Here is a 13,189-nt window from a genome sequence, read left to right as displayed (position 1 = left end):
GATGTGGTTTGAAATAAACAATACAAACCTGAAGATATTCTGTATCTTCAGGTTTTCTTATCCTGGCCTAATCACATTTTTTGTGTGCTTCCCCAGTGAGACTTTAATTGTACCTACCTTTGTCATCTTTCCCTTTATTTATTGTTCATGGCTGTTTCCCAAACATAGCAAAACTATGCTATGCTATACTGCTTTTGACTTTTGTATTTTTCTATTGCTTCTATATTTAAAGAATTTGAGCCTATGCTATTCTTTAACTATTAAGTTTTTAATTTAAGAATCCTTCTTCCTTTTTCCTCCCTCCTTCTTCTTCTAACCAAACCATTGCAGATGGTCATGTGAGCTTTTACAGGGAGAACTGCCCAGTTAACTACATGATATGTAACTACCCAGTTCTTTACCAGTTGGTGTTATTCCATCATTTTATCCTCTGTAATTACTGTGACAGCTCTACGTTTTTAAAATTATCTGTTTACTTAGTGTTGAGTGCATATATTTTGTTAAATCCCTATCACCAGCATGTGGAGAAACAAAAGGCTGCAATATTTTGAGATAGGTTTTTAAAATTTGGTTGGCAGTATGTCTGCCAGCATCGTATTTAGAAGTGACTTCTGTGTATAATTTTAAAGACTATTTAAACAGTTGGCTTAGTGATGAGCTTTAGGACAAAACATATGGGGGCCTCCACACTTCAAAATGATGAATGCTGATGGGGAAGAAAAACTGAGGTCTAAAATCCTTGAAAATAGAGGCCATAGCTCAGAGGTAGGGCTCATGTTTTGCATGCAGAAAGTCTCAGGATCAGTCTCTGGAATTTCTCCACATAGGGCTGGGACAGTGGAGGCTGGTAGCTTCAATGTCAGTAGGGTGATGACTCTGCTCCAGAACCGGTCAGAACTCTAAAGGAGCTATCCACCCCATTTATTCCCACTGAAATCCAAAGCAGATTCCCCACCCCATTGACATCGGAGCCATCAGCCTCTACTGGGCTGGGAAGGTCTCCTGCTTGAAATCCTCAAAAGCTGCTACCAGTCAGTCTAGACCAGGAGTGGCAAACACATAGCCACATGCATACCCCGGCCTTTTTTGCGGTCCCCACTGCTTTCTTTGGCAACAGCAAAGGAGGCAGAGCTTTTGCTGGAAAACAAGGTACATATTATTTATTTATTTATTTATTTAAAATATTTATATCCCACCCTATATCACTAAGATCTCAGGGCGGCGTACAGATAAAAACATACAGTATAAAACAATAAATATACACAGTTAAAAACAAATTAAACCATGATCCAAGTTAAAACAATATATAATTTAAAAGCAATAGATACAGTTAGAACAGTTAAAACAATGTGCCAGTGAGTTTAACCATCAAAGGCTTTGTTAAAAAGCCATGTTTTTACTTGGCGTCGAAATCAAATCAATGTTGGCGCCAATCGAGCCTCCAGGGGGAGGGCATTCCAGAGTCGGGGTGCCACCACAGAGAAAGGGCTTGTGCACCTTGTTTGGAAGCAGAATTGCAGCCCCAGAGCTTCCTGAGAGTGCAGTTCTGCTTCCAAACAAGGCACGAACTGCCTGCTTGCCTTGTGTTCAAGCAAAGTCACTGCTTTTTTTTTTTGCCACAGCTGAGGCTGGAGCAGGGGCATGACCCCCGTGGGTTCCAGGAGAGGAGTGGTCCCCAACTTTCGGCAATGCCTATCTAGAAGGAACACAAAGGAAGAGAATAGTCTCAGGATGCAGAAAACAATTTATAGATGTTAAGTCCAACCCATTTTCGCCTCATTCTTTATTGTTAGGACGTCTTCAAAGGGTTATAATAGTGTTTGCAGAGATTTTTTTTACAGCAGATTGTCTTGTGTTGTAAACACTCTCCTTTCAGTAGAGTAACAGCACAAGATAATCTGTCATGAAAATCTCTGCAGACGTTATTATAATCCTTTGAAGAAGGCCTAGCAATAAAGTAAGAGCCCCCAAAGCTTTGGGTTTTTTATCAATAAAATTGTTTTCTGCATCCTGAAACTATTCTCTGCCTCTGTGTTCACCTTGGCTGCTCAGCTGCCTTACACTTGCCTAGCTAGAAGGACCAATGGTCTGAGTCAATATATGGGGCTTGCTGAGATCAGAAGACAGTAAAGAATCCAGTATAACTTTACTTTCATGTTGCATTTAATTTTGTAATGGAAGGGAGCATTCAAAGGATGGCCTTAGCTACCTTCTATCCCACGATGGAGGAGGGAAGATCTCACCTTGTGATTAACGTGAGATCCCTCCTCTGTTTACATGTAAGGCGCGACAACCTCAGGAGGAGAGGTGTCGCATCCACTAATTTTTTTAAAAAAGAAGATGGAGCGCATGAATTGTTGTGCACAAAGGTAAGGTTTTTTTTTAAAAAAAATTAACTTAATTTCCTCGTTCCTCCCACCCTACCCCCGATGGGCGCAGCTCCTGGCTCCACGCAAGTAATTGCGTGGAGCTTGGTCAAGCTGCGGCAACGGGCTGCATGTTTTGCGGTCTTGGGCTCAGCCTAGGCCCGCGGAAAAAGCGGGCCCAAAGTGGAGGGCAAGATCCTGGGGCAAGGGAGGGATCATCCCTCTCTGATCCTGGAATCCCCTGTGTGTTATGTGGACGCACAGGGACGATCCTAGGGTTCACCCCAGGATTTCGCCCGGTCTAGCTGAGGCCGATATATCAGATTTAGCATTCAAGCAGTGTTGGTCCAATGTTCTTTTTGTAGTGGTCTACACTACCATTTTCACTTCTAGAATTAGAATTTCTTCTAATGTTTTGGTTTCAGGTTTATTGCAGAATCTCCTCAAACTGGATTTTTGTTGTGAATACTGTTTTATTTCTTGTTTCTGGTTAATCATCAAAGGTTATAGTATCCTGTTTTCAACATAAAACTGCTTTATTGTCAGAAGATGCCATCTTTTACTTGTCTGTCTTCTGTTTGTGAAGGAGTGTAAGCTTTTTGGCTTTACAAACTCTTCCCAAAAGGAAGTTTTATATAATGAAGTAGCTTTGCATATGCAAGAAACCATTTTAGCTAGCTAGCTAAAATCTATCCCCTTTTCCTTTCTTTTCCTTTCTTTTTATATTATGAAATATTTCCATTATTTCTTTCACTTTCTAAGGCTCCTTTCAGTAGAGTTGCATTTGGCATGTAGCTAAACTGAACATGAAATCTGTTTTCCACTACAGCAGTTAGATGTAATGACAATTAACTAAATCATGTTTTTAAGCAGTGGAAACAATAATCATAAATATATTCATTAAACAAAAAAACTACAGTTTACAAAACAACATTAAGGCTCTACAGTTTTCAACCAAGCACCAAAAAGCAGGGAAATTGTTGTAATCTCAAACATCTGGAGGGCAGCAGGATGTGGAACGCTGTTCTATATCCTTTTCAAATGCAGGGTCTGCCCAGTATTTTTCTCACACACACATCTCAAATGTAGCAGCAAAATTTATAACAAAAGGGGCACTATTTGTTGCAGATGTAGAACCAGAGCATGTGCTGGCACTTTCAATTTTTGGTCAGTACCCTGCACTTCAAAAACCAATGTTTTCCCCCCATGTCCCCCCCCCCAATGTTTCTCATCAGAGTGACAGAGGAACAGAAAAGGATTAGTTTGAATCAGAACTGTTCATGCCTTGATTTTTAGGATTTTTTTTTAAAGTTCAAGGGATGAATGGATCTGCATCAAACTTGGCATGGCAAAATCCCCACTTAAGAGCTACCATGGTGCCAAGTTTCATCTCTTTATCTTTAATTTCATTTTTTTAAAGCTGCTAGCTGCCAGCTCTGATTACCAGAGCTGGGTATAGACAGTTGGGATTGGTACCAGTGACCAATTGGGATTGGTACCAGTGACCAATTGGGATTGGTAACAGTGACCGATGATGTATCATCCCTTGTTAAGGCCCATAAGCAGTCCAAAATAATTATTTTTGTTCATCCTAATTCTGAGGAAAGAAAATTACCAGTTAATGAATTACCAAACATTGAGTCCAGGCCAGCTGAATAGATTTTGGACTGGTCATTGGGCCCTCATTGTATAATGAAGCCCCTGGTGGGAGATGTTATTTAGAATTTCCTCTCCTTTCCAGCACAGTAATCCTACAATTAACAACTTGCTTACTCTGTGTGTGTGTGTGTGTGTTTAAGTGTTTAATTCTTCATTTGATCATTGCTGCTGCTTGATTTTCAGTTCAATCCGAGACATGTCTACTCAGAAGTAAATTCTATCCCTCCTGCTATATGCAGATGATATGGTTTTGCTGTCATATACTCAGATTGGTATGAGGCATTTACTAAAAGATTTTGGGGCTATTTGCCATAATGAGCAACTTAGTGTAAATTATAACAAGACAAAAGTTGCAGTGTTTGAGGTGAGCCCTCCAAAGCATAAATGGTACCTCAATGGACAAATAACAGAGCAAGTGAGACATTTTAATTACCTTGGGTTTTGATTTACTGACAGGGGTAATTGGTCCCATCATATGATGTCCTCTGGTTTGAAGATATCAAGATCCCCGCAAGCAGTTTTGTGCTGTCCCTGCTTTGAGAGTTTTTAGAGACAAAGTGCTCCCACAGCTGACCTATGGGGGAGATATTTGGGGTTTGGCAAAAATAACCCATTTGAAAATCACCCAAAATAAATTTCTTAAAACACTGCTTGGCTTACTCTCTTCTACTCCAGCAGGCAATATTAGAGCTGAGACCGGGACTGTGCCAGAACAGTTTTATGTTTTTGTAGCTATGTTTATGTAAATTTTAAACTTCTAAATATGGATGATTTCAGGATACATAAAAAATGTTTTTTAGAACAAAATTTCACCGACAGACACCTGGGTAGCGAACTGTGAATAACAAATGTTAGCTTTTGACTTAATACCCCTGGTTCTCAAAGAATGGCCCCGGGATCAGATTCAGAGACACATAAAAGAATAAAGTAGGTGAGTTGTACTCCCAACGTGACCTAGGCCGTAGCTAGACCTAAGGTTTAACCCAGGATCATCCCGGGTTTGTCCCTGCCTGAGCATTGGATCCCCTGTGTGTCACCTAGATGAACAGGTTTGACCCCTGTATGATCCAGGGATAAACCTTAGGTCTAGCTATGGCCTTAGAAGCAATTAAAAAACCCCATCATTTTCTCCACATCTGTGTCTTTTAAAATTAACTCATGGATTTGAGTGCTGTCTACATGAGTTATCAGTAGCATCCTTTAGAAAGGCATTTCTGGCATTGCGTTTCCAAATGATGCCTTCGCAATACCTAGAGGCCCGTTACTGTAAAATACCTGTAGAACAGAGGTACTGTATATGTGGTTCTCAAGTAGTAGAGGACCTCAACCACTATTTATTATATTGTTCTCTGTATTCTGAACCCAGGACAAAAATTATTTTGAATCTGTTATGGGATATATCTGATAGTGATGATCAAGTTAAAGTTATATATTTGCTCTCTGATGCTGACAAATTTGTGACAGACAGAGTTGCAAGATTCACAGTGGCTGCCCAAAAGTTGAGAAGAAGATTCATAAAGGTCAATATGGTGAACTGTAATGATGAAATTTAACATGAAGTTTTAACATTTCAGTAGTATTAATGTTTATACATTTGTGGACCTTTTAATGTAAATTCTTAGTGTCTCTCTCCTTTTCTTACTCTTTTTTTTGGGGTGGCCTGGAACGCCTCAAAGCAAAGCATTGGCCTCCAGTTACCTGCAATCTTTACTTCCTAAGAATTTCTCTGGAATCACATGAGAGGCTAGTATTTCATTTTGAAGTGCTTTCAGCCACATAATTTTAAAAAATAAATAAAAATAATAATTTTGAAAAATCACAGGTATCTCCAGGACACGTGGCAGGTTTAGATGCATGATATTGACTCAGACCAACCAAGTTGTGGACTGGCATGTTTGGGAGGTTCTCAGGAGGTAAACACTTTGCCGTTCTAGCATATTTAATAAAACATAAATGGCTTGAGTTGCCCTTCCTGGACACAACATTACAACTGTGATCAGTCTCAGATGATTAAATGAATTTTGAGGTATGCAAGTGGTAGGACAACCATGGTTGGGTATTTTACCTTTCCTTCATGATGTTGGTAGATACCAACCAGCTCTAAAAGGTGAAAAATGCAAGAAGAATAACTATTTTGTTTATTAAAAGTGTATCCAATTCTAACTTGTGTTTACTGAACAAACATTTATCTGGTGACATAGGATATAGAGAATATAACTTCTACATTTTCTATTTGTTAGGTCAAATACAAACGAGACTTTGAAGAAAGCAAAGGAAGAGGTTTCAGCATTGTAACTGACACACCAGAATTGCAAAGACTGAAAAGGACTCAGGAACAAATCAGTAATGTATGCAACAATGATAGTAGATCAGAAAAATGGTACACAAATGAAAAGGCATGGATGAGTTGGGGTGATTGTTTTTGGACTCGAGTCTGTTTGAGTGAGGAAATTGGATTATTTGATGCTTTTGTGTGTGTGCGTGTGTGTGTGTGCTTGAACTCCAAGCTTTTCTTTTCTTAAGTAGCACATTGGTAGTGTGTGTTTCTCCTCTCCAAATTAATAACAGACTTGCTATTAGAACATACCTATGCTTATAATTTTTTTCTTGCAAATAAAAATATTTTGTATCATTTTTTAAAAAAATGTAATATAATTTTTTAAAAAATGTAATATAATTTTTTAAAAAAATGTAATATAAATGTAATTTGTAACAGGTATTTGTTACAAATTAGGCAGAATAGAAATTACAAAATAATTTTCCAAACAACTCCAGCTTGCAAAATGCCTTATTATCAAGAAACATTGGTTTGATTTCCAAGAACTATGTTTACAAGAATGATGATTACTAATGGTCCTATATTTTGTCTCTATTTGACATTACAAATTTTTACAATTGTGGTGGATAGACTTTAGATTTGCAGGATCTACATCATTTTTCAGTAGAACCCTGGAGGCTACCAGCTGGAGTAAGGTGTAACATTGTGGCTCAAGAAGTTAAACGTAGTACAGGCATTAGTGGCCACTACCAGAACAGGAACTCACACATATATCCACTCATATTTTCCACCAAGCTGTCTTGATTTTAGAATTCTAATTTAGGAGAGAGAAAAAAGATGCTTTGCTTTTACTGTTGCTCAATCATTGTGACCCGGAAACTCCTGCTGATCAATTTTAAATCACCCAGAGATCTACCTGTATATATTCATCTGCTTTCTCCACACCTGTTCTAGAATACTTTTGAGTTTCAGTTGGATGCTTTCCGTATAACCCTCAATTATTAAAAGATGATATTTAGAGAAAAATACAAATGAGTATATTTTTATACCATGGGGCACACATTTCATTTCTTTTAATCAACCACCTACACTTCTCCATTAAAGAAGTTTATTCTATGAGTGTGTGGCTGTCCTTCCTTTTTCAGCTTGTCTATTGTCTAGTGATGAAAGTTCACCAATGTTCTTATAAGGTAAGGCATATTGTATTTCTCATTAACCCTTCCTGTGTATAAGGAAGTATTTTTCCATAGCTGAGTGAAATTAATTTTGCCTCTCCTTTATAGTAAGATAGTCTTTGTATTTTGAAGGATTCATTGAAAGCACAAACAAACCTTGAAGATAGATTGGATTAAGAAATAGAAGGTTATATTTTAAATAATGTTTAACATAGCTATCTTTAGATATACAAGGCAACTAGGGTGGATTGATTTTAATCACAACTGAAATTACCAAAAAAAGAGCTGATTTTAAATAATTGATTTAAATCAAGTTTCCCAAACAAGCGTGCATATTAATTGGTTGCTATATCAATTAAAACATATATCATTGTAATGAACAGAGCTTTTATAACAGGGATGAGGAATATGTGGTACTCCAGATATTGTTGAACTGCAAATCCAATAATCTCTTACCATTGGTTCTGCTGGCTGGGACTGATGGGAATTGTAGTCCAACAACATCTGGAGTATGTTCCCCACTCCAAACAGGAGAATAATGTAAGATTTCTGCCATTTGACTTTTGCAATCCAAAATGTATATCTACCAACAGGAGCAGTTCTGAAAGTGAGGAGAAGGAGGAGGAGGAGGATTTTAAAATGTTGATTTTTATCTGTGTTGCATAAAACTTTATGCTATGTGTTTATAACATTTGTATGCCATCCCATAACGTGGTTCTCCCCATAATTCTGTGAAAAGTTGATTCTACAAAAGACATAGCAGTCTTGTTAAGTACAGTGTTGTTGTTTTTAAAAATGTCTTCATTTGAATGTTACCTATATTTTAATAACCTTTCCAGAATATGTTTTGAGAAGTTTTATCGGGAATCAGTCAATAATGTAAGTGAATGGAGTTACAGGATTCTCCTAAAACTTTGTATAATCAAACTGAAATTTTCATAGACAAGGAACTCTTCATATTTGTTGCAAGGATTGCTTCTACTTTCTTCATTTCCTGTGAAAGTTTCTTGAGTGAGTCTGGGACAGAAAGAAATAGGAAAGATGAGCGATAAGAGCTTTGTACAAGTACAGACCATAGCAGCCTTTCAAACCTGTTGTCCTTCAGGTATTTCATTCTTCAACTTCCATCAGCCACAGGAGAACTACAAGTTCAATCACAGCTTTTAAAGCTCAGCTAAAAACTTTTCTTTTTCCTAAAGCTTTTAAAACTTGATTTTGTTCTGACTTTTATACTGCCTGTTTGGTGCATTCTCTTCCTCTCCTTATTGTTTTATTATGATTTTATTAGAATGTAAGCCTATGCGGCAGGGTCTTGTTATTTATTGTTTTACTCTGTACAGCACCATGTACATTGATGGTGCTATATAAATAAATAAATAAATAAATAAATAAATAATAATAATGTTGAATGTTGTAGCCTAAAACTTCTGGAGGGAACCAGGTTGGAGAAGGATGCTCTGCCCTGTAGTATAGGGCTTAGAGCAGATGCATAGTTATGAATATCCTCACCATATTTAGGATGTAGAGAGAGTGCTGTTGTTTGTAAGTTCTTTCCATCTTGCTTTTCATGGGAATTCCAACTCCCATTTCTGTAGTGCAGTGTTGTATCTCTGCACTGATGTTAATACTAACCATAGTTAAGAGCTTAAAATATGTCTGCACTAGCTGTTTATGCCTACTACTAACCAGAGAAACACTAACGGATTGTGAAAGGTAAGCAGACTGGAGTATAACATATCAAGATGGAAGTTTGTCATGGAAAAGTGTCTGTTGGTATACTATGTCCTACCAAACCATACAGAATTCTATAACTAAACAATAATTCCTGAATTCAGTGAGAACTGAAATGCTTGCAAGAGCAAGCTCATAGCAGCAGAATTAAAGGCCAGATAGGATTCTGTTGTCATGGCAGTCAAAACCCAGTGTTTTGTATGGATTGCTCTAGGAGTATTAAATAAATTAACTGCTCCTCTTAATGACAAGTTTTAGACATTTTGGTTCACCTTTCCATGGTTGGATGGGCATTTTAAATTGCCTGTGCATTTCCCAATTTGTGTAGTGTGATTTAAGATGCTCATAAATTATTTCCCCCGCAATATTTCACATCTAAAATATTCACATCTATTCTGTCGGGACAGCACACTGATTTTGGGCCTCCAAGTGTCTGTCTAAGGTGTTCATTGAGAGTGCAGCGAACTCTTTCTATCTTGTTTGTGAATATGGCCATTACTCCTTTTCCTTGTAATCAATAATTTTCAGCGTGTTACGATATTTTCACAATGGAAATTATTTTAATCTTAGCCTTTTCTCATTTTGTGAAGGGTATACAAAAATTATTTGACATCTAAAGTAAGAAATGGGTTTAGAAATTGAAAATAACTTTTAAACAAGTAGTATACTGAAGTCAAATACTATGAAATAATTAGCCAATAGGATTTGTGGCTTCACAGCAGGCTTTTAAGAACATTCAGAAAAAAACTTGCAACCACATTACTGAGTATTTTTTTAAAAATGGGAAGTTAGATATATTTATGTATTTCCTTGATTACTTCACAATTATATTGGTTTGGTACCATGTAGTGCTATTGGTGAACAGTCACTGGAGAAGATAACAGTTAGCTTTCACCTGCGGATTGGAGGATGTAGCCAAACTAATGGAGTGCATTATTATACACCATTCCTAGTCTAAGGTACTCCAGGTCTGTCCTTGTGGTGATGGGGCAGGAGAAATGGCATCTAGTCATTATTTATCTGTTGCATTTATATCCTGCCTTTTTTCCTCTAAGGAACCCAAGGTGGCGTAAATAATCTTCCTCCATTTTATCCTGACAACAACAACCCTATGAGGAAGGTTGGGCTAAGAGTCTGTGACTGGCCCAAAGCACCCAGTGAACTTCCATGGCTGAGTGGAACTCTGTACAGCACCATGTACACTGATGGTGCTATATAAATAAATAAATAAATAAATAAATAAATAATAATAATAATAATAATAATAATAACCCAGATTTCCCAACTCCCAGTCCAACACTTTAGCCGCTATACTGCTCTGGCTACCATGCCTAACGTCTTTCTCTGGACAACATTTTTAAGCCCTGCTACTGAACAGAATATAAGACAGCCCCCACTCCCAACCTTTTTGGAATCGTGGGCACATTTGGAAATTTGAGAAGCCGATGTGGGTGCCACCACAAAGTGGCTTCCATGGTGGTTGTGGATAGTCTCATAATGGATGCCGTGGGACATGGCTAGACAAGAGGTGGTGGTGGTGGTGGGGAGAGAAATAGCAAGGCTAGAGGCTATGAGAGAGGGGAAAATATCAAGTCAAAAGGGATAGAGGGGAGAGAGAGAGAGAGCAAGAGAAAGAGTGAGCAAGTCTAGAGGCTAGAAAGGAGAAAGAAGACTGCCCTAACATTTTCCAAGGCTTTTCTTAAAACTTTTTTTTTGAAGGGGGCAGGGAAGGGAGAGCTTCGTGGGCACTGTTGGAGGTTTCTGCGGGGTTTAGTGCTACATGAATGAGCCTATCCCCCTCCTGGGCTTGTGCACTCACCCCTCCTTTCCTCTTCCCATGTGGCTGAGAATTTGGAAGCTTTCATTTCTGCTTTGCTTAGCCACAGTTTGTTTTATCCAAACAAACTGTGGTTAGTTTAAAACAGGCCAGCTTCATAAACCATGGTATGAACTTGACTTGTTTTAAACCAACAATACTTAGTACTAACCAGGTTAAACTGGAATAAGTAAATGCAAAATTTTCAGAATGCCTCCGGCTACATGTGAGGAGAGGAGCGGGTGGTAGCACACAAGGCTGGGAAAAGGCTAGGCTTGTTCAAGTAGTACTAAACCATGGTGTAGTGCTGTGTCTGAATACAGCCATTCCACTAGCACAGTAAAGACTAACATTATGTTGTAGGTTTCATCGACCATAATACGCTTTGTTCCATGTTTGTTGCAACTAGTTCCATGTACCTGTTTAGCTTGGACTTGTGGCTCTCAAAAGGCAACGCCTATGCCATGTTTGGAACTCAGAGATAATTAAAAAAAAAACTGTTTCTGATATGCCGCAGTGATCTGCTGTTCAAAGGAAAAAGTAAACAACAACAAAAAGTCCCAAAATTCTGTACAACCCCATGGGTGAACCTAAAATATGTATTTGGACCATCTCCTCACTTCAACTACAAATTTAATTTGTGTGTATGTGTATATTTCTAATAAAAAAAGATATAATCCAAGGCCAGATCTACAGCAAGCAGGATATAGCAATATGAAAGTCGTTTGAAAGCAGTATATAAGAGGCAGGAGCCACACCAAGCAAGATATAGCACGATGAAAGTGGTATGGTTACGTGTCATGGGCCCCAACAGTTGTCAGTGCACTTCAATACCTCTATAAAGCAGTAGTGTGGCTCCTGCCTCTTATATGTTGCTTTCATACCACTTTCATAGTGCTATATCCTGCTTGGTGTAGATCTAGCCTAAGTCTGATCAAGTAAATACTGATTTCCCCCCAGAATATCACCCCCAGTATTTTTATAAGTTTTCAAAATTTTCCGAAATGCTATATTTATTGGTGTGCTTTTATGATAGTCATCCAGATTGCTACATATTTGAAAATTGAAGAATGATATATAGTTTGTAGATAAATTGCACTGGACATTTTTGTAGAACACATCTAATCATATTAATATAATTAAATTGGCTATCTCCTGATAATCATATGACCTGCCCTGATTTAGTTCTAGGGCATAACATTGTTTTTTTTTTTTTTTAAAGGAATCCTATAATTAAAATTTGTTGGCAAATTTGTGCAACCTGTTTACTTGCTCAAGCATAAGCTGTGCTCTAAAATTGATAAAACAGCTTGCAGGGAGAATTGGCAAGCAAAGATGTTAAAATCAAGGCCCATAGCACCATTTGTAGACTATAGATCTTAAGGGTGCGATCCTATGCAATTTTAGACAAAAATAAGTCCTACAATTTCCAGCATCTCCCAGCCAGCTGTATTACACTTATTTCTGTCTAAACATGCATAGGATTGCACCCTAAGTGCCTTATTCAACTAATGTATCACTGGTCTCCTAAACTTCTGAATAGCAGCTTATTAAAACTTTGTAAAATGGATGAATTTCTGATTTCATATTCGAATAGGTTCTACTGAGTTGAAAATATACATGGAAATGATGAAGCAAAATGTAGAGAAACCTAATAATCATGTTCCTCCTAACTGCTTGAATTGCATGGAGTAATGATGAGGTAAGAACAGAACATGAATGCGGATTACTGTATATTACATTTGATATACAGAATATCTTGCTGTGGAACTCTTGTGAACTGTAATGTGTGAACACTTTCCTTAGTTTCTTGCTTTGCATGCAGGAGGCCAGCTGGTACACGGTTGGCTTTTCCCTCCATGGCCGGGAGACAGTCATGCCTGAAGATCAGAGTTGATACTAAATCAAAGGCCAACCTAACATGAATCCCATTTTTTTTGGGAAATAGCTCTTTAGTGACTCTCTGGAAGCACTCCTTGCAGAAATCAAGGATAAAAAAGAAAGAATTCAGATGCCAGAATCACTTCCTCCCAGCATCTTCATGACTGTCCAGGTCATGGGAGGTAGGCTGCTGGCCTTCTCAGGTGTTTGAAGGCAATCAAGAGGACTATACCCAAGAGTTCTAAAAGATCCTGAGAGACAAATTCTTTCCTACGTTTTAGCT

General features: G+C 38.0%; 1 protein-coding gene across 3 annotated transcripts in view; it reads left to right on the top strand.

Moving 5' to 3' along the window:
* The window catches only part of LOC134399692 (LIM zinc-binding domain-containing Nebulette), a 181,354-nt gene that overhangs the window by 67,584 nt on the left and 100,581 nt on the right, over positions 1–13,189 (top strand). For all 3 annotated transcript variants that reach the window (XM_063127787.1, XM_063127795.1, XM_063127780.1), the window contains one exon: positions 6,266–6,373. In XM_063127787.1, the coding sequence (XP_062983857.1) occupies positions 6,266–6,373 (108 nt within the window). The remainder of the gene's footprint in view (positions 1–6,265; positions 6,374–13,189) is intronic.

Source organism: Elgaria multicarinata, chromosome 1, assembly GCF_023053635.1.
Source record: "Elgaria multicarinata webbii isolate HBS135686 ecotype San Diego chromosome 1, rElgMul1.1.pri, whole genome shotgun sequence".
Lineage (NCBI taxonomy): Eukaryota > Metazoa > Chordata > Lepidosauria > Squamata > Anguidae > Elgaria > Elgaria multicarinata.
The sequence above is the reverse complement of the archived record's forward strand: the minus strand, read 5'-3'. Positions and strand labels throughout refer to the sequence as shown.